At 50.6% G+C, this 27,194-nt stretch overlaps 1 protein-coding gene across 1 annotated transcript in view; it reads right to left on the reverse strand.

Annotated features, from left to right (window-relative positions):
• Window positions 1–959: 959 nt before the first annotated feature.
• LOC120038472 (sushi, nidogen and EGF-like domain-containing protein 1) overlaps window positions 960–27,194 on the reverse strand; it is a gene marked incomplete at its 3' end in the record, with an annotated part of 40,351 nt that continues 14,116 nt past the window's right edge. The window contains exons 4-12 of the mRNA XM_038984205.1: window positions 23,273–23,435; window positions 17,312–17,437; window positions 11,359–11,472; window positions 7,353–7,466; window positions 3,676–3,789; window positions 3,548–3,631; window positions 2,940–3,065; window positions 2,765–2,890; window positions 960–1,241 (exon numbers count right to left, since the gene is read on the reverse strand). Of these exons, the coding sequence (XP_038840133.1) occupies window positions 960–1,241; window positions 2,765–2,890; window positions 2,940–3,065; window positions 3,548–3,631; window positions 3,676–3,789; window positions 7,353–7,466; window positions 11,359–11,472; window positions 17,312–17,437; window positions 23,273–23,435 (1,249 nt within the window). The remainder of the gene's footprint in view (window positions 1,242–2,764; window positions 2,891–2,939; window positions 3,066–3,547; window positions 3,632–3,675; window positions 3,790–7,352; window positions 7,467–11,358; window positions 11,473–17,311; window positions 17,438–23,272; window positions 23,436–27,194) is intronic.

A 27,194-nucleotide genomic window follows, 5' to 3' on the forward strand; every position in this document is an offset into this window, starting at 1 on the left:
AGAGCAGGAAGTAGGGCTCGCCGTCCGCCTATGGTAACATTTTATATCATGAACCATTGTTCCAAACATGTCAATTAAACCAGAGAAACGGCCTAGCTGGCATTCAGAATCAGAGTAAGGATGCTTCCCAAATGGCCCCCTATTCCCAAATGGCCCCCTATTCCCAAATGGCCCACTATTCCCAAATGGCAAATGGCCCCCTATTCCCAAATGGCCCCCTATTCCCAAATGGCCCCCTATTCCCAAATGGCCCACTATTCCCAAATGGCCCCCTATTCCCAAATGGCACCCTATTCCTAAATGGCCCCCTATTCCCAAATGGCCCACTATTCCCAAATGGCAAATGGCCCCCTATTCCCAAATGGCCCCCTATTCCCAAATGGCAAATGGCCCATTATTCCCAAATGGCCCTCTATTCCCAAATGGCAAATGGCCCATTATTCCCAAATGGCCCCCTATTGACCAGGACCCATGGGACCCATGTTGTGTGTCTTCTCTCCATAAACTGGCAGAATAAAAGTCAGTGAATCCCAATCTCCTATCTCCTGGTTCTGCAGTGAGAGGCAGCTTGATGAGAACGGCCCGTAGGGCAGGAATCTATCTCCTGGTTCTGCAGTGAGAGGCGGCTTGATGAGAACGGCCCGTAGGGCAGGAATCTATCTCCTGGTTCTGCAGTGAGAGGCAGCTTGATGAGAACGGCCCGTAGGGCAGGAATCTATCTCCTGGTTCTGCAGTGAGAGGCGGCTTGATGAGAACGGCCCGTAGGGCAGGAATCTATCTCCTGGTTCTGCAGTGAGAGGCGACTTGATGTACAAGGACACCTCTTGGACAGGATGCTAGTCTGTGGTCCCTGGTCAAAAGTAGTGCACGATATAAGGAATAGTGTACCATTTGGGACGAAGGAGTCAGTTGAATAGTACTCCTTCCAATGAATGGAAGGTTTTTTATCAGTAGCTCACCTGTCTCACACAGAGCCTGGGTAGCCCCCTCGGCTAACTCACCTGTCTCACACAGAGCCTGGGTAGCCCCCTCGGCTAACTCACCTGTCTCACACAGAGCCTGGGTAGCCCCCTCGGCTAACTCACCTGTCTCACACAGAGCCTGGGTAGCCCCCTCGGCTAACTCACCTGTCTCACAGTGTGTTCCGGTGAAAGCAGCAGGACAGGAGCAGATATAACCATTCACCTGGTCTTCACACTCCCCTCCATTCAGACAAGGCTGGGAAACACACTGATCCATGTCTGGTTCCACAAACAAACAACACAAATCTACGTCATTTAAACCTAGTCGACGTCTATGTGGGAACATGAGGATTTGTAAAAAAAAAAAGGAGACATTTCCAACGGTACTAATGAACTAGCTTAGAGCCAAACATGAACTGTTCTCTCTCTCAATTGGTTAGCGTCCCAAATGGCACACTATTCCCTATGTAGGGCCCTGGTCCAAGTGCACTATGTAGGGCCCTGGTCCTAGTGCACTAGGTAGGGCCCTGGTCCAAGTGCACTATGTAGGGCCCTGGTCCAAGTGCACTAGGTAGGGCCCTGGTCCAAGTGCACTAGGTAGGGCCCTGGTCCAAGTGCACTAGGTAGGGCCCTGGTCAAAGTGTACTAGGTAGGGCCCTGGTCAAAGTGCACTAGGTAGGGCCCTGGTCAAAGTGCACTAGGTAGGGCCCTGGTCAAAGTGCACTAGGTAGGGCCCTGGTCCAAGTGCACTAGGTAGGGCCCTGGTCCAAGTGCACTAGGTAGGGCCCTGGTCCAAGTGCACTATGTAGGGCCCTGGTCCAAGTGCACTATGTAGGGCCCTGGTCAAAGTGCACTATGTAGGGCCCTGGTCCAAGTGTACTATGTAGGGCCCTGGTTCAAGTGTACTATGTAGGGCCCTGGTCCAAGTGCACTATGTAGGGCCCTGGTCCAAGTGCACTAGGTAGGGCCCTGGTCCAAGTGCACTAGGTAGGGCCCTGGTCAAAGTGCACTATGTAGGGCAACAGTACAGAGACAGGTCTGAGATCTGTGTAACAGAGACAGGTCTGAGATCTGTGTATTAGAGACAGGTCTGAGATCTGTGTAACAGAGACAGGTCTGAGATCTGTGTATTAGAGACAGGTCTGAGATCTGTGTAACAGAGACAGGAATTGAAACTGCAATATGTGTTTGCAGCTGAACTGTGACCTGCTAAAAGCTGTCAATCAGTCCAATACAGGTTTTGTCTTCATGGGAAATTTTGTCCAAGTGCACTATGTAGGGCCCTGGTCCAAGTGCACTAGGTAGGGCCCTGGTCCAAGTGCACTAGGTAGGGCCCTGGTCCAAGTGCACTATGTAGGGCAACAGTACAGAGACAGGTCTGAGATCTGTGTAACAGAGACAGGTCTGAGATCTGTGTATTAGAGACAGGTCTGAGATCTGTGTAACAGAGACAGGTCTGAGATCTGTGTAACAGAGACAGGTCTGAGATCTGTGTAACAGAGACAGGTCTGAGATCTGTGTATTAGAGACAGGTCTGAGATCTGTGTAACAGAGACAGGTCTGAGATCTGTGTATTAGAGACAGGTCTGAGATCTGTGTAACAGAGACAGGAATTGAAACTGCAATATGTGTTTGCAGCTGAACTGTGACCTGCTAAAAGCTGTCAATCAGTCCAATACAGGTTTTGTCTTCATGGGAACTCTCTCTGGATGAAGTAACATCTGTCCATTGTAATGTGGAAACCAGAGAGACTGTTTCCACTGGGGAGAGAGATGTCTGGGTAGCCCCCTCGGCTATCTCACCTGTCTCACACAGAGACTGGGTAGCCCCCTCGGCTATCTCACCTGTCTCACACAGAGACTGGGTAGCCCCCTCGGCTATCTCACCTGTCTCACACAGAGCCTGGGTAGCCCCCTCGGCTATCTCACCTGTCTCACATAGAGACTGGGTAGCCTCCTCGGCTAACTCACCACTCACCTGTCTCACACAGAGCCTGGGTAGCCCCCTCGGCTAACTCACCTGTCTCACACAGAGCCTGGGTAGCCCCCTCGGCTATCTCACCTGTCTCACACAGAGCCTGGGTAGCCCCCTCGGCTAACTCACCTGTCTCACACAGAGACCCAGTGTAGCCCCCTCGGCTAACTCACCTGTCTCACACAGCGACCCAGTGTAGCCCCCTCGGCTAACTCACCTGTCTCACACAGCGACCCAGTGTAGCCCCCTCCGCTAACTCACCTGTCTCACACAGCGACCCAGTGTAGCCCCCTCGGCTAACTCACCTGTCTCACACAGCGAGCCAGTGTAGCCCCCTCGGCTAACTCACCTGTCTCACACAGAGACCCAGTGTAGCCCCCTCGGCTAACTCACCTGTCTCACACAGAGACCCAGTGTAGCCCCCTCGGCTAACTCACCTGTCTCACACAGCGACCCAGTGTAGCCCCCTCGGCTAACTCACCTGTCTCACACAGAGACCCAGTGTAGCCCCCTCGGCTAACTCACCTGTCTCACACAGAGCCTGGGTAGCCCCCTCGGCTAACTCACCTGTCTCACACAGAGACCCAGTGTAGCCCCCTCGGCTAACTCACCTGTCTCACACAGAGCCTGGGTAGCCCCCTCGGCTAACTCACCTGTCTCACACAGAGCCTGGGTAGCCCCCTCGGCTAACTCACCTGTCTCACACAGAGACCCAGTGTAGCCCCCTCGGCTAACTCACCTGTCTCACACAGAGTCCCAGTGTAGCCTCTCTCACACACACAGGTGAAGTTGTCGACACCTTGTACACACAGCGCACCGTTGAGGCAGGCTCCGTCTTTGCACTTGTCAATGTCTGCAGGTAGAAACACACACACACACACACACACACACACACACACACACACACACACACACACACACACACACACACACACACACACACACACACACACACACACACACACACACACACACACACACACACACAGAGATAGACACACAGAGAGAGATAGACACACAGAAAGATAGACACACAGAGAGATAGACACACAGAGAGATAGACACACAGAGAGATAGACACACAGAGAGATAGACACACAGAGAGATAGACACATATATGTGATATTTACTCAGCTGATGAATATAGCCGCCTCACCCTGAAAATATGTGCTGCTGGCTGTGGAAGATATTAGAGGAGGTTTGATATGTCTCCACAGGCTGGACTGTGGGAACAGGAACGGGGAGAGGCAGCAAGCAGGGAGGAGAGGGGGGGACAGGGTAGGACTGAGAGAGGGGGACAGGGAGCGGAGAGGGGGACAGGGAGAGGAGAGGTGGACAGGGAGAGGAGAGGTGGACATGGTAGGACTGAGAGAGGGGGACAGGGAGCGGAGAGGGGGACAGGGAGAGGAAAGGTGGACATGGTAGGACTGAGAGAGGGGGACAGGGAGCGGAGAGGGGGACAGGGAGAGGAAAGGTGGACATGGTAGGACTGAGAGAGGGGGACAGGGAGAGGAGAGGTGAACAGGGAGAGGAGAGCAGGACAGGGAGAGGTGGACAGGGAGAGGGGTACAGGGTAGGACTGAGAGAGGGGGACAGGGACAGGAGAGGTGGACGGAGAGGAGAGGTGGACAGGGAGATTGGGACAGGGAGAGGAGAGGTGGACAGGGAGAGGGGGACATGGAGAGGAGAGGTGGACAGGGAGAGGAGAGGTGGACATGGTAGGACTGAGAGAGGGGGACAGGGAGAGGAGAGGTGGACATGGTAGGACTGAGAGAGGGGGACAGGGAGAGGAGAGGTGGACATGGTAGGACTGAGAGAAGGGGACAGGGAGAGGAGAGGTGGACATGGTAGGACTGAGAGAGGGGGACAGGGAGAGGAGAGGTGGACATGGTAGGACTGAGAGAGGGGGACAGGGAGAGGAGAGGTGGACATGGTAGGACTGAGAGAAGGGGAACAGGGAGAGGAGAGGGGGGGACAGGGTAGGACTGAGAGATAAATGTAAATGTAGAAGATTAGGGAGGTAGGCAATAAATAGGCCATAGAGGTGAAAATAATTACAATTTAGCATTAATACTGGAGTGATAGATGTGCAGATGATGATGTGCAAGTAGAGATACTGGGGTGCAAAAGAGCAAGAGGGTAAGTAACAATATGGGGATGAGATAGTTGGATGGGCTATTTAGAGATGGGCTGTGTACAGGTACAGTGATCGGTAAGCAGCTCTGACAGCCGATGCTTAAAGTTAGAGAGGGAGATATAAGACTCCAGCTTCAGTGATTTTTGCAATTCGTTCCAGTCATTGGCAGCAGAGAACTGGAAGGAAAGGCGGCCAAAGGGGGTGTTGGCTTTGAGGATGACCAGTGAAATATACCTGCTGGAGCGCGTGCTACGGGTGGGTGTTGCTATGGTGACCAGTGAGCTGAGATAAAGCGGGGCTTTACCTAGCAAAGACTTATAGATGACCTGGAGCCAGTGGCTTTGGTGACGAATATGTAGTGAGGGCCAGCCAATGAGAGCATACAGGTCGCAGTGGTGGGTAGTATATGGGGCTTTGGAGACAAAACGGATGGCACTGTGATAGACTACATCCAATTTACTGAGTAGAGTGTTGGAGGCTATTTTGTAAATGACATCGCCGAAGTCGAGGATCGGCAGGATGGTCAGTTTTACGAGGGTATGTTTGGCAGCATGAGTGAAGGAGGCTTTGTTGCGAAATAGGAAGCCGATTCTAGATTTAATTTAGGATTGGAGATGCTTAATGTGAGTCTGGAAGGAGAGTTTACAGTCTAACCAGACACCTAGGTATTTGTAGATGTCCACATATTCTAAGTCAGAACCGTCCAGAGTAGTGATGCTAGACGGGTGGCTAGGTGCGGGCAGTGATCGGCTGAAAAGCATGCATTTAGTTTTACTTGATTTTAAGAGCAGTTGGAGGCCACGGATGGAGAGTTGTATGGCATTGAAGCTCGTCGGGAGGTTAGTTAACACAGTGTCCAAAGAAGGGCCAGAAGTATACAGAATGGTGTCGTCTGCGTAGAGGTGGATCAGAGAATCACCAGCAGCAAGAGCAACATCATTGATGTATACAGAGAAGAGAGTCGGTCCGAGGATTGAACCCTGTGCACCCCCATAGAGACTGCCAGAGGTCCGGACAACAGGCCCTCCGATTTGACACACTGAACTCTATCAGAGAAGTAGTTGGTAAACCAGGCGAGGCAATCATTTGAGAAACCAAGGCTGTCGAGTCTGCCGATAAGAATGTGGGGATTGACAGAGTCGAAAGCCTTGGCCAGGTCGATGAAGACGGCTGCACAGTAATGTCTCTTATCGATGGCGGTTATGATGTCGTTTAGGACCTTGAGCGTGGCTGAGGTGCACCCATGACCAGCTCGGAAACCAGATTGCATAGCGGAGAAGGTACGGTGAGATTCGAAATGGTCGGTGATCTGTTTGTTAACATTAATGTTACAGAGAGACCTGGCAGTGACCTGGCAGGAGGAGCAGAGAGACCTGGCAGGAGGAGTGTTATAGAGTGACCTGGCAGGAGGAGCAGAGAGACCTGGCAGGAGGAGTGTTATAGAGTGACCTGGCAGGAGGAGCAGAGAGACCTGGCAGTGACCTGGTATGCGTATTACAAGCAGATGACCCTAAAGGAAATATCTTATCAGGTTTTGCATTGGGAGGTCAGGTGAAATCCAGCTTTTACAAGCTGACATCCTCTTTCCTGGCCCAGCAGAGCATGGAGCAGAGAGGAGAGAGGAGCAGAGAGGAGCAGAGAGGAGCAGAGAGCAGAGAGGAGAGAGGAGCAGAGAGGAGCAGAGAGCAGAGAGGAGAGAGGAGCAGAGAGGAGCAGAGAGGAGAGAAGACCAGAGAGGAGCAGAGAGGAGAGAGGAGAGACCAGAGAGGAGAGAGGAGTGGGACAGAGACCAGAAAGGAGAGAGGAGTGGGACAGAGACCAGAGAGGAGAGAGGAGAGAGGAGTGGGACAGAGACCAGAGAGGAGAGAGGAGTGGGACAGAGACCAGAGAGGAGAGAGGAGTGGGACAGAGACCAGAGAGGAGAGAGGAGAGAGGAGTGGGACAGAGACCAGAGAGGAGAGAGGAGTGGGACAGAGACCAGAGAGGAGAGAGGAGAGAGGGGTGGGACAGAGACCAGAGAGGAGAGAGGAGTGGGACAGAGACCAGAAAGGAGAGAGGAGTGGGACAGAGACCAGAGAGGAGAGAGGAGAGAGGAGTGGGACAGAGACCAGAGAGGAGAGAGGAGTGGGACAGAGACCAGAGAGGAGAGAGGAGAGAGGGGTGGGACAGAGACCAGAGAGGAGAGTGGAGTGAGGAGTGGGACAAGGTTGTGGGACAGATGGTTGTGTGATTGGGGTAAAGGTAGAGTAAGGAGAGAGGGAGGAAGAGAGGGTCTGTACCTGTTTGGCAGACTGTCCCTGTAAACCCAGGTGGACACTGGCAGGTGAACCCGTTAACCTGGTCTGAGCAGGTACCTCCGTTCTGACAGGGGAAGGACGAACACTCCTCCACATCTACACACACAGAGAGAGACAGAGAGACATGAGGATGAAGAGGGGGACTGCAGTATCAACACATACAAGACTGAACAAACCCACGCTGATTTAGTAGAAGGTATTGAATTGTCCAAGAGGAGTGTTACAGAGAGACCTGGCAGGAGGAGAGTTACAGAGAGACCTGGCAGGAGGAGAGTTACAGAGAGACCTGGCAGGAGGAGAGTTACAGAGAGACCTGGCAGGAGGAGTGTTACAGAGAGACCTGGCAGGAGGAGTGTTACAGAGATACCTGGCAGGAGGAGTATTGCAGAGAGACCTGGCAGGAGGAGAGTTACAGAGAGACCTGGCAGGAGGAGAGTAAAAGAGAGACCTGGCAGGAGGAGTGTTACAGAGAGACCTGGCAGGAGGAGAGTTACAGAGAGACCTGGCAGGAGGAGTGTTGCAGAGAGACCTGGCAGGAGGACAGTTACAGAGAGACCTGGCAGGAGGAGAGTTGCAGAGTGACCTGGCAGGAGGAGAGTTACAGAGAGACCTGGCAGGAGGAGTGTTTCAGAGAGACCTGGCAGGAGGAGTGTTACAGAGAGACCTGGCAGGAGGAGTATTGCAGAGAGACCTGGCAGGAGGAGTGTTACAGATGGACCTGGCAGGAGGAGAGTTACAGAGAGACCTGGCAGGAGGAGAGTTGCAGAGAGACCTGGCAGGAGGAGTGTTACAGAGAGACCTGGCAGGAGGAGTGTTATAGAGTGACCTGGCAGGAGGAGCAGAGAGACCTGGCAGGAGGAGAGTTACAGAGAGACCTGGCAGGAGGAGTGTTATAGAGTGACCTGGCAGGAGGAGCAGAGAGACCTGGCAGGAGGAGTGTTACAGAGACACCTGGCAGGAGGAGTGTTACAGAGAGACCTGGCAGGATGAGTGTTATAGAGTGACCTGGCAGGAGGAGCAGAGAGACCTGGCAGGAGGAGTGTTATAGAGAGACCTGGCAGGAGGATTGTTATAGAGAGACCTGGCAGGAGGATTGTTATAGAGTGACCTGGCAGGAGGAGCAGAGAGACCTGGCAGGAGGAGTGTTACAGAGAGACCTGGCAGGAGGAGTGTTACAGAGAGACCTGGCAGGAGGAGTGTTATAGAGTGACCTGGCAGGAGGAGCAGAGAGACCTGGCAGGAGGAGCAGAGAGACCTGCCAGTGACCTGGTATGCGTATTACAAGCATATGACCCTAAAGGAAATATCTTATCAGGTTGTGCATTGGCAGGTCAGGTGAAATCCAGCTTTTACAAGCTGACATCCTCTTTCCTGGCCCAGCAGAGCATGGAGCAGAGAGGAGAGAGGAGCAGAGAGGAGCAGAGAGGAGCAGAGGAGAGAGGAGCAGAGAGGAGCAGAGAGGAGCAGAGAGCAGAGAGGAGAGAGGAGCAGAGAGGAGAGAAGACCAGAGAGGAGCAGAGAGGAGAGAGGAGTGGGACAGAGACCAGAGAGGAGAGAGGAGTGGGACAGAGACCAGAGAGGAGAGAGGAGAGAGGAGTGGGACAGAGACCAGAGAGGAGAGAGGAGTGGGACAGAGACCAGAGAGGAGAGAGGAGTGGGACAGAGACCAGAGAGGAGAGAGGAGTGGGACAGAGACCAGAGAGGAGAGAGGAGAGAGGAGTGGGACAGAGACCAGAGAGGAGAGAGGAGTGGGACAGAGACCAGAGAGGAGAGAGGAGAGAGGAGAGGGACAGAGACCAGAGAGGAGAGAGGAGTGGGACAGAGACCAGAGAGGAGAGAGGAGTGGGACAGAGACCAGAGAGGAGAGAGGAGTGGGACAGAGACCAGAGAGGAGAGAGGAGAGAGGAGTGGGACAGAGACCAGAGAGGAGAGAGGAGAGAGGAGTGGGACAGAGACCAGAGAGGAGAGAGGAGAGAGGAGTGGGACAGAGACCAGAGAGGAGAGAGGGGTGGGACAGAGACCAGAGAGGAGAGAGGAGAGAGGAGTGGGACAGAGACCAGAGAGGAGAGAGGAGTGGGACAGAGACCAGAGAGGAGAGAGGAGTGGGACAGAGACCAGAGAGGAGAGAGGAGGGGGACAGAGACCAGAGAGGAGAGAGGAGAGAGGAGTGGGACAGAGACCAGAGAGGAGAGAGGAGTGGGACAGAGACCAGAGAGGAGAGAGGAGAGAGGAGAGGGACAGAGACCAGAGAGGAGAGAGGAGTGGGACAGAGACCAGAGAGGAGAGAGGAGTGGGACAGAGACCAGAGAGGAGAGAGGAGTGGGACAGAGACCAGAGAGGAGAGAGGAGAGAGGAGTGGGACAGAGACCAGAGAGGAGAGAGGAGTGGGAAAGAGACCAGAGAGGAGAGAGGAGAGAGGAGAGGGACAGAGACCAGAGAGGAGAGAGGAGTGGGACAGAGACCAGAGAGGAGAGAGGAGTGGGACAGAGACCAGAGAGGAGAGAGGAGTGGGACAGAGACCAGAGAGGAGAGAGGAGAGAGGAGTGGGACAGAGACCAGAGAGGAGAGAGGAGAGAGGAGTGGGACAGAGACCAGAGAGGAGAGAGGAGAGAGGAGTGGGACAGAGACCAGAGAGGAGAGAGGGGTGGGACAGAGACCAGAGAGGAGAGAGGAGAGAGGAGTGGGACAGAGACCAGAGAGGAGAGAGGAGTGGGACAGAGACCAGAGAGGAGAGAGGAGTGGGACAGAGACCAGAGAGGAGAGAGGAGTGGGACAGAGACCAGAGAGGAGAGAGGAGAGAGGAGTGGGACAGAGACCAGAGAGGAGAGAGGAGTGGGACAGAGACCAGAGAGGAGAGAGGAGAGAGGAGAGGGACAGAGACCAGAGAGGAGAGAGGAGTGGGACAGAGACCAGAGAGGAGAGAGGAGTGGGACAGAGACCAGAGAGGAGAGAGGAGAGAGGAGTGGGACAGAGACCAGAGAGGAGAGAGGAGAGAGGAGTGGGACAGAGACCAGAGAGGAGAGAGGAGAGAGGAGTGGGACAGAGACCAGAGAGGAGAGAGGAGAGAGGAGTGGGACAGAGACCAGAGAGGAGAGAGGGGTGGGACAGAGACCAGAGACCAGAGAGGAGAGAGGAGAGAGGAGTGGGACAGAGACCAGAGAGGAGAGAGGAGAGAGGAGTGGGACAGAGACCAGAGAGGAGAGAGGAGAGAGGAGTGGGACAGAGACCAGAGAGGAGAGAGGAGAGAGGAGTGGGACAGAGACCAGAGAGGAGAGAGGGGTGGGACAGAGACCAGAGAGGAGAGAGGAGAGAGGAGTGGGACAGAGACCAGAGAGGAGAGAGGAGTGGGACAGAGACCAGAGAGGAGAGAGGAGTGGGACAGAGACCAGAGAGGAGAGAGGAGGGGGACAGAGACCAGAGAGGAGAGAGGAGAGAGGAGTGGGACAGAGACCAGAGAGGAGAGAGGAGTGGGACAGAGACCAGAGAGGAGAGAGGAGAGAGGAGAGGGACAGAGACCAGAGAGGAGAGAGGAGTGGGACAGAGACCAGAGAGGAGAGAGGAGTGGGACAGAGACCAGAGAGGAGAGAGGAGAGAGGAGTGGGACAGAGACCAGAGAGGAGAGAGGAGAGAGGAGTGGGACAGAGACCAGAGAGGAGAGAGGAGAGAGGAGTGGGACAGAGACCAGAGAGGAGAGAGGAGAGAGGAGTGGGACAGAGACCAGAGAGGAGAGAGGGGTGGGACAGAGACCAGAGACCAGAGAGGAGAGAGGAGAGAGGAGTGGGACAGAGACCAGAGAGGAGAGAGGAGTGGGACAGAGACCAGAGAGGAGAGAGGAGTGGGACAGAGACCAGAGAGGAGAGAGGAGAGAGGAGTGGGACAGAGACCAGAGAGGAGAGTGGAGTGAGGAGTGGGACAAGGTTGTGGGACAGATAGTTGTGTGATTGGGGTAAAGGTAGAGTAAGGAGAGGGAGGAAGAGAGGGTCTGTACCTGTTTGGCAGACTGTCCCTGTAAACCCAGGTGGACACTGGCAGGTGAACCCGTTAACCTGGTCTGAGCAGGTACCTCCGTTCTGACAGGGGAAGGACGAACACTCCTCCACATCTACACACACAGAGAGAGACAGAGAGACATGAGGATGAAGAGGGGGACTGCAGTATCAACACATACAAGACTGAACAAACCCACGCTGATTTAGTAGAAGGTATTGAATTGTCCAAGAGGAGTGTTACAGAGAGACCTGGCAGGAGGAGTGTTACAGAGAGACCTGGCAGGAGGAGAGTTACAGAGAGACCTGGCAGGAGGAGAGTTACAGAGAGACCTGGCAGGAGGAGAGTTACAGAGAGACCTGGCAGGAGGAGTGTTACAGAGAGACCTGGCAGGAGGAGAGTTACAGAGATACCTGGCAGGAGGAGTATTGCAGAGAGACCTGGCAGGAGGAGTGTTGCAGAGAGACCTGGCAGGAGGACAGTTACAGAGAGACCTGGCAGGAGGAGAGTTGCAGAGTGACCTGGCAGGAGGAGAGTTACAGAGAGACCTGGCAGGAGGAGTGTTTCAGAGAGACCTGGTAGGAGGAGAGTTACAGAGAGACCTGGCAGGAGGAGTATTGCAGAGAGACCTGGCAGGAGGAGTGTTACAGAGAGACCTGGCAGGAGGAGAGTTACAGAGAGACCTGGCAGGAGGAGAGTTGCAGAGAGACCTGGCAGGAGGAGTGTTACAGAGACACCTGGCAGGAGGAGTGTTACAGAGAGACCTGGCAGGAGGAGTGTTATAGAGAGACCTGGCAGGAGGAGTGTTATAGAGTGACCTGGCAGGAGGAGCAGAGAGACCTGGCAGGAGGAGTGTTACAGAGAGACCTGGCAGGAGGAGAGTTAAAGAGAGACCTGGCAGGAGGAGTGTTACAGAGAGACCTGGCAGGAGGAGTGTTACAGAGACACCTGGCAGGAGGAGTGTTACAGAGAGACCTGGCAGGAGGAGTGTTATAGAGTGACCTGGCAGGAGGAGCAGAGATACCTGGCAGGAGGAGCAGAGAGACCTGGCAGGAGGAGTGTTACAGAGAGACCTGGCAGGAGGAGTGTTATAGAGTGACCTGGCAGGAGGAGCAGAGAGACCTGGCAGGAGGAGCAGAGAGACCTGGCAGGAGGAGCAGAGTGACCTGGCAGGAGGAGCAGAGAGACCTGGCAGGAGGAGTGTTACAGAGACACCTGGCAGGAGGAGTGTTACAGAGAGACCTGGCAGGAGGAGTATTATAGAGTGACCTGGCAGGAGGAGCAGAGAGACCTGGCAGTGACCTGGTATGCGTATTACAAGCAGATGACCCTAAAGGAAATATCTTATCAGGTTGTGCATTGGCAGGTCAGGTGAAATCCAGCTTTTACAAGCTGACATCCTCTTTCCTGGGCCAACAGAGCATGGAGCAGAGAGGAGAGAGGAGCAGAGAGGAGCAGAGAGGAGAGAGGAGCAGAGAGGAGCAGAGAGGAGAGAGGAGCAGAGAGGAGAGAGGAGCAGAGAGGAGCAGGGCTGGGAGGAGGATACCTGATTCCCAAATCAACCCCTAGCCCTTGACCCCATCCCCTAGGCCCTAACCCCTAGCCCCTAACCCCTAGCCCTTAACCCCTAGCCCCTAACCCCTAGCCCTTAACCCCTAATTCCTAACCCCTAGCCCCCAACCCCTAGTCCCTAACCCCTAACCCCTAACCAGTAGCCCCTAACCCTAGCCCCTAACCCCTAGCACTTAACCCCTAGCCCCTAACCCCTAGCCCTTAACCCCTAATCCCTAACCCCTAGCCCCCAACCCCTAGTCCCTAACCCCTAGCCCCTATCCCCTAACCAGTAGCCCCTAACCCTTACCCCTAACCCTAGCCCCTAACCCCTAGCCCTTAACCCCTAGCCCCTAACCTCTATCCCTTAACCCCTAACCCCTAGCCCCTAACCCTTAACCCCTAGCCCCTAGCCCCTAAACCCTAGCCCCTAACCCCTAGCCCTTAACCCCTAGCCACTTACCCCTAGCCCCTAACCCCTAGCCCTTAACCCCTAATCCCTAACCCCTAGCCTCCAACCCCTAGTCCCTAACCCCTAGCCCCTAACCTCTAACCAGTAGCCCCTAACCCTTACCCCTAACCCTAACCCCTAACCCCTAACCCCTAACCCCTAACCCTTAACCCCTAACCCCTAACCCTTAACCCTTAACCCTTAACCCCTAACCCCTAACCCTTAACCCCTAACCCCTAACCCCTAACCCCTAATCCTTAACCCCTAACCAGTAACCCCTAACCCTTAACCCCTAACCCCTAATCCCTAGCACCTAACCAGTAGCCCCTAGCCCCTAGCCCCTAACCCCTAACCCCTAGCCCCTAGACCCTAAGCCCTAGCCCCTAACCAGTAGCCCCTAACCATTAACCCCTAGTCCCTAACCCCTAGCCCCTAGACTCTAATCCCTAGCGCCTAACCAGTAGCCCCTAACCATTAACCCCTAGCCCCTAACCCCTAGCCCCTAGCCCCTAACCATTAACCCCTAGCCGCTAACCAGTAGCCCCTAACCATTAACCCCTAGCCCCTAACCCCTAACCCCTAGCCCCTAATCTTTAGCCCCTTACCATTAACCCCTAGCCCCTAACCAGTAGCCCGTAATCATTAACCCCTAGCCCCTAACCCCTAGCCCCTAATCCCTAGCCCCTAACCATTAACCCCTAGCCCCTAACCAGTAGCCCCTAACCATTAACCAGTAGCCCCTAACCATTCATCCCTAGCCCCTAACCATTAACCCCTAGCCCCTAACCAGTAGCCCCTAACCATTAACCCCTAGCCCCTAACCCCTAGCCCCTAATCCCTAGCCCCTAACCATTAACCCCTAGCCCCTAACCAGTAGCCCCTAACCATTAACCCCTAACCCCTAGCCCTTACCCCTAATCCCTAGCCCCTAACCAGTAGCCCCTAACCATTAACCAGTAGCCCCTAACCATTCATCCCTAGCCCCTAACCATTAACCCCTAGCCCCTAACCAGTAGCCCCTAACCATTAACCCCTAGCCCCTAACCCCTAGCCCCTAATCCCTAGCCCCTAACCATTAACCCCTAGCCCCTAACCAGTAGCCCCTAACCATTAACCCCTAACCCCTAGCCCTTACCCCTAATCCCTAGCCTCTAACCCCTAGCCCCTAATCCCTAGCCCTTACGCCCAGAGCAGAGAGAGGGGTGGGGGCCCTGTCCAGTAAACCTCCAGCCCCTACTCACTAGACCTGAAAGAGTATATACTCTGTATGTACTATGTGTATATATATATATATATATACACAGTTGTAGTGGAACGTTTCCATACACCTTAGCCAAAAACATTTAAACTCAGTTTTTCACAATTCCGGACATTTAATCATAGTAAAGATTCCCCGTCTTAGGTCAGTTAGGATCACGACTTTATTTGAAGAATGTGAAATGTCAGAATAATAGTAGAGAGAATGATTTATTTCAGCTTTTATTTCTTTCATCACATTCCCAGTGGGTCAGAAGTTTACATACACTCAATTAGTATTTGGTAGCATTGCCTTTAAAATGGTTTAACTTGGGTCAAACGTTTCTGGTAGCCTTCCACAAGCTTCCCACAATAAGTTGGGTGAATTTTGGCCCATTCATTTACATTTAAGTCATTTAGCAGACGCTCTTATCCAGAGCGACTTACAAATTGGAAAGTTCATACATATTCATCCTGGTCCCCCCGTGGGGAATGAACCCACAACCCTGGCGTTGCAAGCGCCATGCTCTACCAACTGAGCCACACGGGACATTCCTCCTGACAGAGCTGGTGTAACTGAGTCAGGTTTGTAGGCCTCCTTGCGCGCACACACTTTTTCAGTTCTGCCCACAATTTTTCTATAGGATTGAGGTCAGGGCTTTGTGATGGCAACTCCAATACCTTGACTTTGTTGCCCTTAAGCCATTTTGCCACAACTTCGGAATTATGCTTGGGATCATTGTCCATTTGGAAGACCCATTTGCGACCAAGCTTTAACTTCCTGACTGACGTCTTGAGATGATGCTTCAATATATCCACATAATGTTCCATCCTCATGATGCCATCTATTTTGTGAAGAGCACCAGTCCCTCCTGCAGCAAAGCACCCCCACAACATGATGCTGCCACCCCCATGTTTCACGGTTAGGATGGTGTTCTTCGGCTTGCAAGCCTCCCCCTTTTTCCTCCAAACATAACGATGGTCATTATGGCCAAACAGCTCTATTTTTGTTTCATCAGACCAGAGGACATTTCTCCAAAAAGTACGATCTGTGTCCCCATGTGCAGTTGCAAACCGTATTCTGGCTTTTTTATGGCGGTTTTGGAGTAGTGGCTTCTTCCTTGCTGAGCGGCCTTTCAGGTTATGTCGATATAGGACTCGTTTTACTGTGGATATAGATACTTTTGTACCTGTTTCCTACAGCATCTTCACAAGGTCCTTTGCTGTTGTTCTGGGATTGATTTGCACTTTTTGAACCAAAGTACGTTCATCTCTAGGAGACAGAATGCGTCTCCTTCCTGAGCGGTATGATGGCTGCGTGGTCCCATGGTGTTTATACTTGCATACTATTATTTGTACAGATGAACGTGGTTCCTTCAGGCATTTGGAAATTGCTCCCAAGGATGAAGCAGACTACATTTTTTTTTCTAAGGTCTTGGCTGATTTCTTTTGATTTTCCCATGATGTCAAGCAAAGAGGCACTGAGTTTGAAGGTAGGCCTTGAAATACATCCACAGGTACACCTCCAATTGACTCAAATGATGTCAATTAGCCTATAAGAAGCTTCTAAAGCCATTTTCTGAAATGTTCCAAGCTGTTTGAAGGCACAGTCAACTTAGTGTATGTAAACTTCTGACCCACTGGAATTGTGATACAGTGAATTATAAGTGAAATAAATAATTCTCTCTACTATTATTCTGACATTTCACATTCTTAAAATGAAGTGGTGATCCTAACTGACCTAAGACATTTTTACTGGGATTCAATGTCAGGAATTGTGAAAACCTCTTCATGAAAATGGGTTTCCATGGCCGAGCAGCTGCACACAAGCCTAAGATCGCCATGCACAATGCCAAGCGTCGGCTGGAGTGGTGTCAAGCGTGTTCTCAGGAGTCATGAATCACGCTTCACTATCTGGCAGTCCGACGAACGAGTCTGGGTTTGGCGGATACTAGGAGAGCGCTACCTGCCCCAATTCATAGGGCCAACTGTAAAGTTTGGTGGAGGAGGAATAATGGTCTGGGGATGATTTTCATGGTTCGGGCAAGGCCCCTTAGTTCCAGTGAATTAAAATCTTAAGGCTACAGCATACAATGACATTCTAGATGATTCTGTGCTTCCAACTTGGTGGCAGCAATTTAGGGAAGGCCCTTCCCTGTTTCAGCATGAAAAATGCCGCAGTGCACAAAGCGAGGTCCATACAGAAATGTTTTGTTGAGATCAGTGTGGAAGAACTTGACTAGCCTGCACAGAGCCCTGACCTCAACGCCATTGAACACCTTTGGGATGAATTGGAACGCCGACTGCGAGCCAGGCCTAATCGGCCAACATCAGGGCCCGACATCACTCATGCTCTTGTGGCTGAATGAAAGCAAGTCCCCGCAGCAATGTTCCAACATCTAGTGGAAAGCCTTCCCAGAAGAGTGGAGGCTGTTATAGCAGCAAAGGGGGGGTCCAACTCAATATTAATGCCCATGATTTTGGAATGAGATGTTCACATACTTTTTGGTCATGTAGTGTATGTATGAACTATGCATTGATACATCCAGCCCAAAGGTTTAAGAAAATGTTTACTAGTCACCAAAGTTCCGGAGCATGTCTTTAAACCTATCAAATCCTCTCAGATCTAGGGGCTACGAGGTTGCTTCTAAAGAGGGACTCTGCGGCAGAACGGAGCAGAGTGACTGTGGTCAAAGGTCAAAGTTCACCGACTGACCTATCTGGCACCGGGGTCCTGTGAAGCCAGCCAGACAGGAGCAGGTGAAGGAAGGGTTTCCGGTGATGCAGTCGTCTATACAGCGACCTCCGTTCAGACAGGGTCGAAGGTGAGGGCACACAGACGCTGCGGAGGAGAGACAGAACAGTTAGTTAGTGAGGAGGAGAGACAGAACAGTTAGTTAGTGAGGAGAGACAGAACAGTTAGTTAGTGAGGAGAGACAGAACAGTTAGTTAGTGAGGAGAGACAGACCAGTTAGTTAGTGAGGAGAGACAGAACAGTTAGTTAGTGAGGAGAGAAAGACCAGTTAGTTAGTGAGGAGAGAGAACAATTAGTTAGTGAGGAGGAGAGACATAACAGTTAGTTAGTGAGGAGAGACAGAACAGTTAGTTAGTGAGGAGAGATAGAACAGTTAGTTAGTGAGGAGAGATAGACCAGCTAGTTAGTGAGGAGAGATAGAACAGCTAGTTAGTGAGGAGAGATAGAACAGCTAGTTAGTGAGGAGGAGAGATAGAACACTTAGTTGGTGAGGAGGAGAGATAGAACACTTAGTTAGTGAGGAGAGATAGACCAGCTAGTTAGTGAGGAGAGACAGAACAGTTAGTTAGTGAGGAGAGATAGAACAGTTAGTTAGTGAGGAGAGACAGAACAGTTAGTTAGTGAGGAGAGACAGAACAGTTAGTTAGTGAGGAGAGACAGAACATTGAGTTAGTGAGGAGAGACAGAACAGTTAGTTAGTGAGGAGAGATAACAGTTAGTTAGTGAGGAGGAGAGACAGAACAGTTAGTTAGTGAGGAGAGACAGAACAGTTAGTTAGTGAGGAGAGACAGAACAGCTAGTTAGTGAGGAGAGACAGAACAGTTAGTTAGTGAGGAGAGACAGAACAGTTAGTTAGTGAGGAGGAGAGACAGAACAGTTAGTTAGTGAGGAGAGACAGAACAGTTAGTTAGTGAGGAGAGACAAAACAGTTAGTGAGGAGAGACAGAACAGTTAGTTAGTGAGGAGAGACAGAACAGTTAGTTAGTGAGGAGAGACAGAACAGTTAGTTAGTGAGGAGAGACAGACCAGTTAGTTAGTGAGGAGAGATATAACAGTTAGTTAGTGAGGAGGAGAGATAGAACACTTAGTTAGTGAGGAGAGATAGAATAGCTAGTTAGTGAGGAGAGATAGAACAGTTAGTTAGTGAGGAGAGATAGACCAGCTAGTTAGTGAGGAGAGATAGAACAGCTAGTTAGTGAGGAGAGATAGACCAGCTAGTTAGTGAGGAGAGATAGAACAGCTAGTTAGTGAGGAGAGATAGAACAGCTAGTTAGTGAGGAGGAGAGATAGAACACTTAGTTGGTGAGGAGGAGAGATAGAACACTTAGTTAGTGAGGAGAGATAGACCAGCTAGTTAGTGAGGAGAGACAGAACAGTTAGTTAGTGAGGAGAGATAGACCAGTTAGTTAGTGAGGAGAGACAGAACAGTTAGTTAGTGAGGAGAGACAGAACAGTTAGTTAGTGAGGAGAGACAGAACAGTTAGTTAGTGAGGAGAGACAGAACAGTTAGTTAGTGAGGAGAGATAACAGTTAGTTAGTGAGGAGAGACAGAACAGTTAGTTAGTGAGGAGAGACAGAACAGTTAGTTAGTGAGGAGAGACAGAACAGTTAGTGAGGAGAGACAGAACAGTTAGTTAGTGAGGAGAGACAGAACATTTAGTTAGTGAGGAGGAGAGACAGAACAGTTAGTTAGTGAGGAGAGACAGAACAGTTAGTTAGTGAGGAGAGACAGAACATTTAGTTAGTGAGGAGAGACAGAACAGTTAGTTAGTGAGGAGAGACAGAACAGTTAGTTAGTGAGGAGAGACAGAACAGTTAGTTAGTGAGGAGAGACAGACCAGTTAGTTAGTGAGGAGAGATATAACAGTTAGTTAGTGAGGAGGAGAGATAGAACACTTAGTTAGTGAGGAGAGATAGAATAGCTAGTTAGTGAGGAGAGATAGAACAGTTAGTTAGTGAGGAGAGATAGACCAGCTAGTTAGTGAGGAGAGATAGAACAGCTAGTTAGTGAGGAGAGATAGAACAGCTAGTTAGTGAGGAGGAGAGATAGAACAGTTAGTTAGTGAGGAGGAGAGATAGAACAGTTAGTTAGTGAGGAGAGATAGAACAGCTAGTTAGTGAGGAGAGATATAAACAGTTAGTTAGTGAGGAGAGATAGACCAGCTAGTTAGTGAGGAGAGATAGAACAGTTAGTTAGTGAGGAGGAGAGATAGAACACTTAGTTAGTGAGGAGAGATAGAATAGCTAGTTAGTGAGGAGAGATAGAACAGTTAGTTAGTGAGGAGAGATAGAACAGCTAGTTAGTGAGGAGAGATAGAACAGCTAGTTAGTGAGGAGAGATAGAACAGCTAGTTAGTGAGGAGGAGAGATAGAACAGTTAGTTGGTGAGGAGGAGAGACAGAACATTTAGTTAGTGAGGAGAGACAGACCAGTTAGTTAGTGAGGAGAGACAGAACAGTTAGTTAGTGAGGAGAGACAGACCAGTTAGTTAGTGAGGAGAGACAGAACAGTTAGTTAGTGAGGAGAGACAGAACAGTTAGTTAGTGAGGAGAGACAGAACAGTTAGTTAGTGAGGAGAGAAAGACCAGTTAGTTAGTGAGGAGGAGAGACAGAACAGTTAGTTAGTGAGGAGAGACAGAACAGTTAGTTAGTGAGGAGAGACAGAACAGCTAGTTAGTGAGGAGAGACAGAACAGTTAGTTAGTGAGGAGAGACAGAACAGCTAGTTAGTGAGGAGGAGAGACAGAACAGTTAGTTAGTGAGGAGAGACAGAACAGTTAGTTAGTGAGGAGAGACAGAACAGCTAGTTAGTGAGGAGAGACAGAACAGTTAGTTAGTGAGGAGAGACAGAACAGTTAGTGAGGAGAGACAGAACAGTTAGTTAGTGAGGAGAGATAGACCAGCTAGTTAGTGAGGAGAGATAGAACAGTTAGTTAGTGAGGAGGAGAGATAGAACAGTTAGTTAGTGAGGAGAGATAGAACAGCTAGTTAGTGAGGAGAGATAGAACAGTTAGTTAGTGAGGAGAGATAGAACAGCTAGTTAGTGAGGAGAGATAGAACAGCTAGTTAGTGAGGAGAGATAGAACAGCTAGTTAGTGAGGAGGAGAGATAGAACAGTTAGTTGGTGAGGAGGAGAGATAGAACAGTTAGTTAGTGAGGAGAGATAGAACAGCTAGTTAGTGAGGAGAGACAGAACAGTTAGTTAGTGAAGAGAGAAAGACCAGTTAGTTAGTGAGGAGAGAGAACAATTAGTTAGTGAGGAGGAGAGACATAACAGTTAGTTAGTGAGGAGAGACAGAACAGTTAGTTAGTGAGGAGAGACAGAACAGTTAGTTAGTGAGGAGAGACAGAACAGTTAGTTAGTGAGGAGAGACAGAACAGTTAGTTAGTGAGAAGGAGAGACAGAACAGTTAGTTAGTGAGGAGGAGAGACAGAACAGTTAGTTAGTGAGGAGAGACAGAACAGTTAGTTAGTGAGGAGAGACAGACCAGTTAGTTAGTGAGGAGAGACAGAACAGTTAGTTAGTGAGGAGAGACAGACCAGTTAGTTAGTGAGGAGAGACAGAACAGTTAGTTAGTGAGGAGAGACAGACCAGTTAGTTAGTGAGGAGAGACAGAACAGTTAGTTAGTGAGGAGGAGAGATAGAACACTTAGTTAGTGAGGAGAGATAGAATAGCTAGTTAGTGAGGAGAGATAGCACAGTTACTTAGTGAGGAGAGACATAACAGTTAGTTAGTGAGGAGAGAAAGAACAGTTAGTTAGTGAGGAGAGACAGAACAGTTAGTTAGTGAGAAGGAGAGACAGAACAGTTAGTTAGTGAGAAGGAGAGACAGAACAGTTAGTTAGTGAGGAGGAGAGACAGAACATTTAGTTAGTGAGGAGAGACAGAACAGTTAGTTAGTGAGGAGAGACAGAACAGTTAGTTAGTGAGGAGAGACAGAACAGTTAGTTAGTGAGGAGAGACAGAACAGTTAGTTAGTGAGAAGGAGAGACAGAACAGTTAGTTAGTGAGGAGGAGAGACAGAACAGTTAGTTAGTGAGGAGAGACAGAACAGTTAGTTAGTGAGGAGAGACAGAACAGTTAGTTAGTGAGGAGAGACAGAACAGTTAGTTAGTGAGGAGGAGAGACAGAACAGTTAGTTAGTGAGGAGGAGAGACAGAACAGTTAGTTAGTGAGGAGAGACAGAACAGTTAGTTAGTGAGGAGAGACAGAACAGTTAGTTAGTGAGGAGGATCAGTCCTAGTCCCATATGTCAAGCAGCGTCAGTCCTAGTCCCATACGTCAAGCAGCGTCAGTCCTAGTCCCGTACGTCAAGCAGCGTTAGTCCTAGTCCCATACGTCAAGCAGCGTCGGTCCTAGTCCCATACGTCAAGCAGCGTCAGTCCTAGTCCCATACTTCAAGCAGCGTCAGTCCTAGTCCCATACGTCAAGCAGCGTCAGTCCTATTCCCATACGTCATGCAGCATCAGTCCTAGTCCCATACGTCAAGCAGCGTCAGTCCTAGTCCCATACTTCAAGCAGCGTCAGTCCTAGTCCCATACTTCAAGCAGCGTCAGTCCTAGTCCCATACGTCAAGCAGCGTTAGTCCTAGTCCCATACGTCAAGCAGCGTCGGTCCTAGTCCCATACGTCAAGCAGCGTCAGTCCTAGTCCCATACGTCAAGCAGCGTCAGTCCTAATCCCATACGTCAAAAAGCGTCAGTCCTAGTCCCATACGTCAAGCAGCGTCAGTCCTAGTCCCATACGTCAAGCAGCGTCAGTCCTAGTCCCATACGTCAAGCAGCGTCGGTCCTAGTCCCATACGTCAAGCAGCGTTAGTCCTAGTCCCATACGTCAAGCAGCGTCAGTCCTAGTCCCATACGTCATGCAGCATCAGTCCTATTCCCATACGTCATGCAGCATCAGTCCTAGTCCCATATGTCAAGCAGCGTCAGTCCTAGTCCCATACGTCAAGCAGCGTCAGTCCTAGTCCCATACGTCAAGCAGCGTCAGTCCTAGTCCCATACGTCAAGCAGCGTCGGTCCTAGTCCCATACGTCAAGCAGCGTCAGTCCTAGTCCCATACGTCAAGCAGCGTCAGTCCTAGTCCCATACGTCAAGCAGCGTCAGTCCTAGTCCCATACATCATGCAGCGTCAGTCCTAGTCCCATACGTCAAGCAGCGTCAGTCCTAGTCCCATACGTCAAGCAGCGTCAGTCCTAGTCCCATACGTCAAGCAGCGTCAGTCCTAGTCCCATACGTCAAGCAGCGTCAGTCCTAGTCCCATATGTCAAGCAGCATTAGTCCTAGTCCCATACGTCAAGCAGCGTCAGTCCTAGTCCCATACGTCAAGCAGCGTTAGTCCTAGTCCCATACGTCAAGCAGCGTCAGTCCTAGTCCCATACGTCAAGCAGCATCAGTCCTAGTCCCATACGTCAAGCAGCGTCAGTCCTAGTCCCATACGTCAAGCAGCGTCGGTCCTAGTCCCATACGTCAAGCAGCGTCAGTCCTAGTCCCATACGTCATGCAGCGTCAGTCCTAGTCCCATACGTCAAGCAGCGTCAGTCCTAGTCCCATACGTCAAGCAGCGTCAGTCCTAGTCCCATACGTCAAGCAGCGTCAGTCCTAGTCCCATACGTCAAGCAGCGTCAGTCCTAGTCCCATACGTCAAGCAGCGTCAGTCCTAGTCCCATACGTCAAGCAGCGTCAGTCCTAGTCCCATACGTCAAGCAGCGTCAGTCCTACATAACGCTAGTCCAGCTAAGACAATGGAGGATAGGGTACATCATACAAATGTTTTGTCAAATCAAATCACAATCATCTCACAATTATATTAAAGTGCATTTAACAACGTCACAACACACTTCATTTGTATTCATTTTAATTAATTTGTATTATTTGTATCATAATGACTAAATATCCATCCAATCCCTCCTCCATCTTACCGGAGTCGTTGCATCCGCCCACCTCCACCTGGGCATTGTCAATACGGAACACCCATCTCCCGGGGTAACCCACATTGGTGGTTCCCTCCACATCCACGACATCATCAGTACGAGACCCCGGGATGTTGAAGTAACGTTTCCCATCGCCAGCGTTAAAACCTGCCTAGGAGCAGACGTTACAGTTTAGAGTGATGCTGGAGAGACCACCCTTAAAGACATGCTCCGGGTGATGCTGTAGAGACCACCCTTAAAGACATGCTCTGGGTGATGCTGGAGAGACCACCCTTAAAGACATGCTCCGGGTGATGCTAGAGAGACCACCCTTAAAGACATGCTCCGGGTGATGCTGGAGAGACCACCCTTAAAGACATGCTCCGGGTGATGCTGAAGAGACCACCCTTAAAGACATGCTCCGGGTGAGGCTGAAGAGACCACCCTTAAATACATGCTCCGGGTGATGCTGAAGAGACCACCCTTAAAGACATGCTCCGGGTGATGCTGAAGAGACCACCCTTAAATACATGCTCCGGGTGATGCTGAAGAGACCACCCTTAAAGACATGCTCTGGGTGATGCTGGAGAGACCACCCTTAAATACATGCTCCGGGTGATGCTGTAAAGACCACCCTTAAAGACATGCTCTGGGTGATGCTGAAGAGACCACCCTTAAAGACATGCTCCGGGTGATGCTGTAGAGACCACCCTTAAAGACATGCTCTGGGTGATGCTGAAGAGACCACCCTTAAAGACATGATCCGGGTGATGTTGTAGAGACCACCCTTAAAGACATGCTCCGGGTGATGCTGAAGAGACCACCCTTAAAGACATGCTCCGGGAGATGCTGAAGAGACCACCCTTAAAGACATGCTCCGGGTGATGCTGAAGAGACCACCCTTAAAGACATGCTCCGGGTGATGCTGTAGAGACCACCCTTAAAGACATGCTCCGGGTGATGCTGTAGAGACCACCCTTAAAGACATGCTCCGGGTGATGCTGAAGAGACCACCCTTAAAGACATGCTCTGGGTGAGGCTGAAGAGACCACCCTTAAAGACATGCTCCGGGTGAGGCTGGAGAGACCACCCTTAAAGACATGCTCCGGGTGATGCTGTAGAGACCACCCTTAAAGACATGCTCCGGGTGATGCTGTAGAAACCACCCTTAAAGACATGCTCCGGGTGATGCTGTAGAGACCACCCTTAAAGACATGCTCCGGGTGATGCTGAAGAGACCACCCTTAAAGACATGCTCTGGGTGAGGCAGAAGAGACCACCCTTAAAGACATGCTCCGGGTGAGGCTGGAGAGACCACCCTTAAAGACATGCTCCGGGTGATGCTGAAGAGACCACCCTTAAAGACATGCTCCGGACGGAACTTTGGCAACTACTAAGTATTTGTAAACCTCCTGCTTTGGGCTGGATAGTGTCCATGTGTAGTTTATATATAATCTAGAAGCAGAATTACACTATTACCTCAATTAGCCATGAAATCCCTAGTTTGAAAGCAATTGCTTTTCTGGAAGCTGTGTGATTTTCTCTACATTTTCTCTACATTTTCCCCCCTACATTTCCCCCCCCCCTAGCAACCAGGTCAGCCCCCTAGCTGACCTAGAGAGAGAGAGAAAGAGAGAGAGATACAGAGAGAGAGAGAGAGAAAGCGAGAGAGATGGAAGAGAGATGGAGAGAGAGAGAGAGAGAGAGAGAGAGATGGGGAGAGAGAGAGATGGGGCGAGAGAGATGGGGAGAGAGAGAGAGAGATGGGGAGAGAGAGAGAGATGGGGTGAGAGAGATGGGGAGAGAGAGAGATAGGGAGAGATGGGGAGAGAGAGAGAGAGAGAGATAGATAGAGAGAGAGATGGGGTGAGAAAGAGAGAGAGAGAGGGGGAGAGAGAGAGAGAGAGAGAGAGAGAGATGGGGAGAGAAAGAGAGAGAGAGATGGGGAGAGAAAGAGAGAGAGAGATGGGGAGAGAGAGAGAGAGAGATGGGGAGAGAGAGAGATAGGGGGAGAGAGAGATGGGGAGAGAGAGAGATGGGGAGAGAGAGAGATGGGGAGAGAGAGAGATGGGGAGAGAGAGATGGGGAGAGAGAGAGATGGGGAGAGAGAGATGGGGAGAGAGAGAGAGTGAGAGAAAGAGAGTGAGATAGAGATGGGGAGATAGAGAGAGAGAGAGAGATGGGGGGGAGAGAGAGCAATGACGTGGTACACATATGTTGCCTAGTGGGCAATTTTCGGGGACCACTTTTGGCTTCTGAGCGCTACTTTCAGAACTGCTGGCTTAAAACATATATACGAAAGTACTGGAGAATCTCTTTAAATCTGTGTCCCAAGACGGGCCGTAAGGCTCTGTTCAAAAGTAGTGCACTTTATAGGGAATATAGGGTACCATTAGGGTCACGACCTTAGAACAAATGGGACACTGCATCTAAATCGCCTTATAGGTCTATGAGCTGTCTGAATACATTTCTAATGACACACTACTAACACACCTCACTGAAAACTCCCACCAGAGAGCAAAAAGAAAGCCTGTATGAGGTTTCCAAAGGAAGCTTACGGAAAGATCTCAATGCCCAGCCATGTTGTCTGAGAATTTTAATTCAACCTGAAATCGCAATCTCAAATTTCCAAGACGCTTAAGAGGCTCAAATCCGGGTGAAGTGTTCTATTGTTTCCTCATGGGACTGCTGAGTAAACTAAACATTAGGTACACCTTCCTAATATTGAGTTGCACCCCCCCCCCCCCCCCCTTTTTCCCCTCAGAACAGCCTCAATTCGTCGGGGCATGGTCTCTACAAGGTGTCGAAAGCGTTCCACAGGGATGCTGGTCCATGTTGACTCAAGTTGGCTAGATGTCCTTTGGGTGGTGGACTACTCTTGATACACACGGGAAACTGTTGGAGTGTGGAAAAACCCAGCAGCATTGCAGTTCTTGACACAAACCGGTGCGCCTGGCACCTACTACCATACCCCGGTCAAAGGCGCTTATATTTTTTTGTCTTGTCCCATTCACCCTCAAACACAATCCATGTCTCAATTGTCTCTTAAAAATACTTCTTTAACCCCTTTTTCTACACTGATTGAAGTGGATTTAACAAGTGACATCAATAAGGGATCATAGCTTCCACCTGGATTCACCTTGTCAGTTACATAAGTATTCACACCACTGAGTCAATACATGTTAGAATTGCCTTTGGCAGCGATTACAGCTGTGAGTCTTTCTGGGTATGTCTCTAAGAGCTTTGCAGACCTGGATTGTACAATATTTGCACATAATTTTTTGTATTTATTCTTCAAGCTGTCAAATTGGTTGTTGATCATTGCTTGACAACCATTTTCAAGTCTTGCCATAGATTTTCAAGCAGATTAAAGTATTTTTTAAAATCCCACAGCATGATGCTGCCACCACCACGCTTCACCGTAGGGATGGTGCCAGGCCAAAGAGTTCAATCTTGGTTTCATCAGATCAGAGAATCTTGTTTCTCATTGTCTGAGAGTCTTTACGTGACTTTTGGCAAACTCCAAGTGGGCTGTCCACTCTACCATAAAGGCCTGATTGGTGGAGTGCTGCAGAGATGGTTTTCCTTCTGGAAGGTTCTCCCATCACCACAGAGTAACGGGTCCTAGGTCACCTCCCTGACCAAGGTCCTTCTCCCCCGATTGCCGGGCAGCCAGCTCTAGGAAGAGTCTCGGGGGTTCCAAACTTCTTCCATTTAAGAATAATGGAGGCCACTGTGTTCTTGGGGACCTTCAATGCTGCAGAAATGTTTTGGTACCCTTCCTCAGATCTGTGCCTCGACACAATCCTGTCTCGGAGCTCTACGGACAATTCCTTCGACCTCATGGCTTGGTTTTTGCTCTGACATGTGCTGTCAACTGTGGGACCTTAAATAGACAGGTGTGTGCCTTTCCAAATCATGTACAATCTAT

This window comes from Salvelinus namaycush, unplaced genomic scaffold, assembly GCF_016432855.1.
Source record: "Salvelinus namaycush isolate Seneca unplaced genomic scaffold, SaNama_1.0 Scaffold2208, whole genome shotgun sequence".
Lineage (NCBI taxonomy): Eukaryota > Metazoa > Chordata > Actinopteri > Salmoniformes > Salmonidae > Salvelinus > Salvelinus namaycush.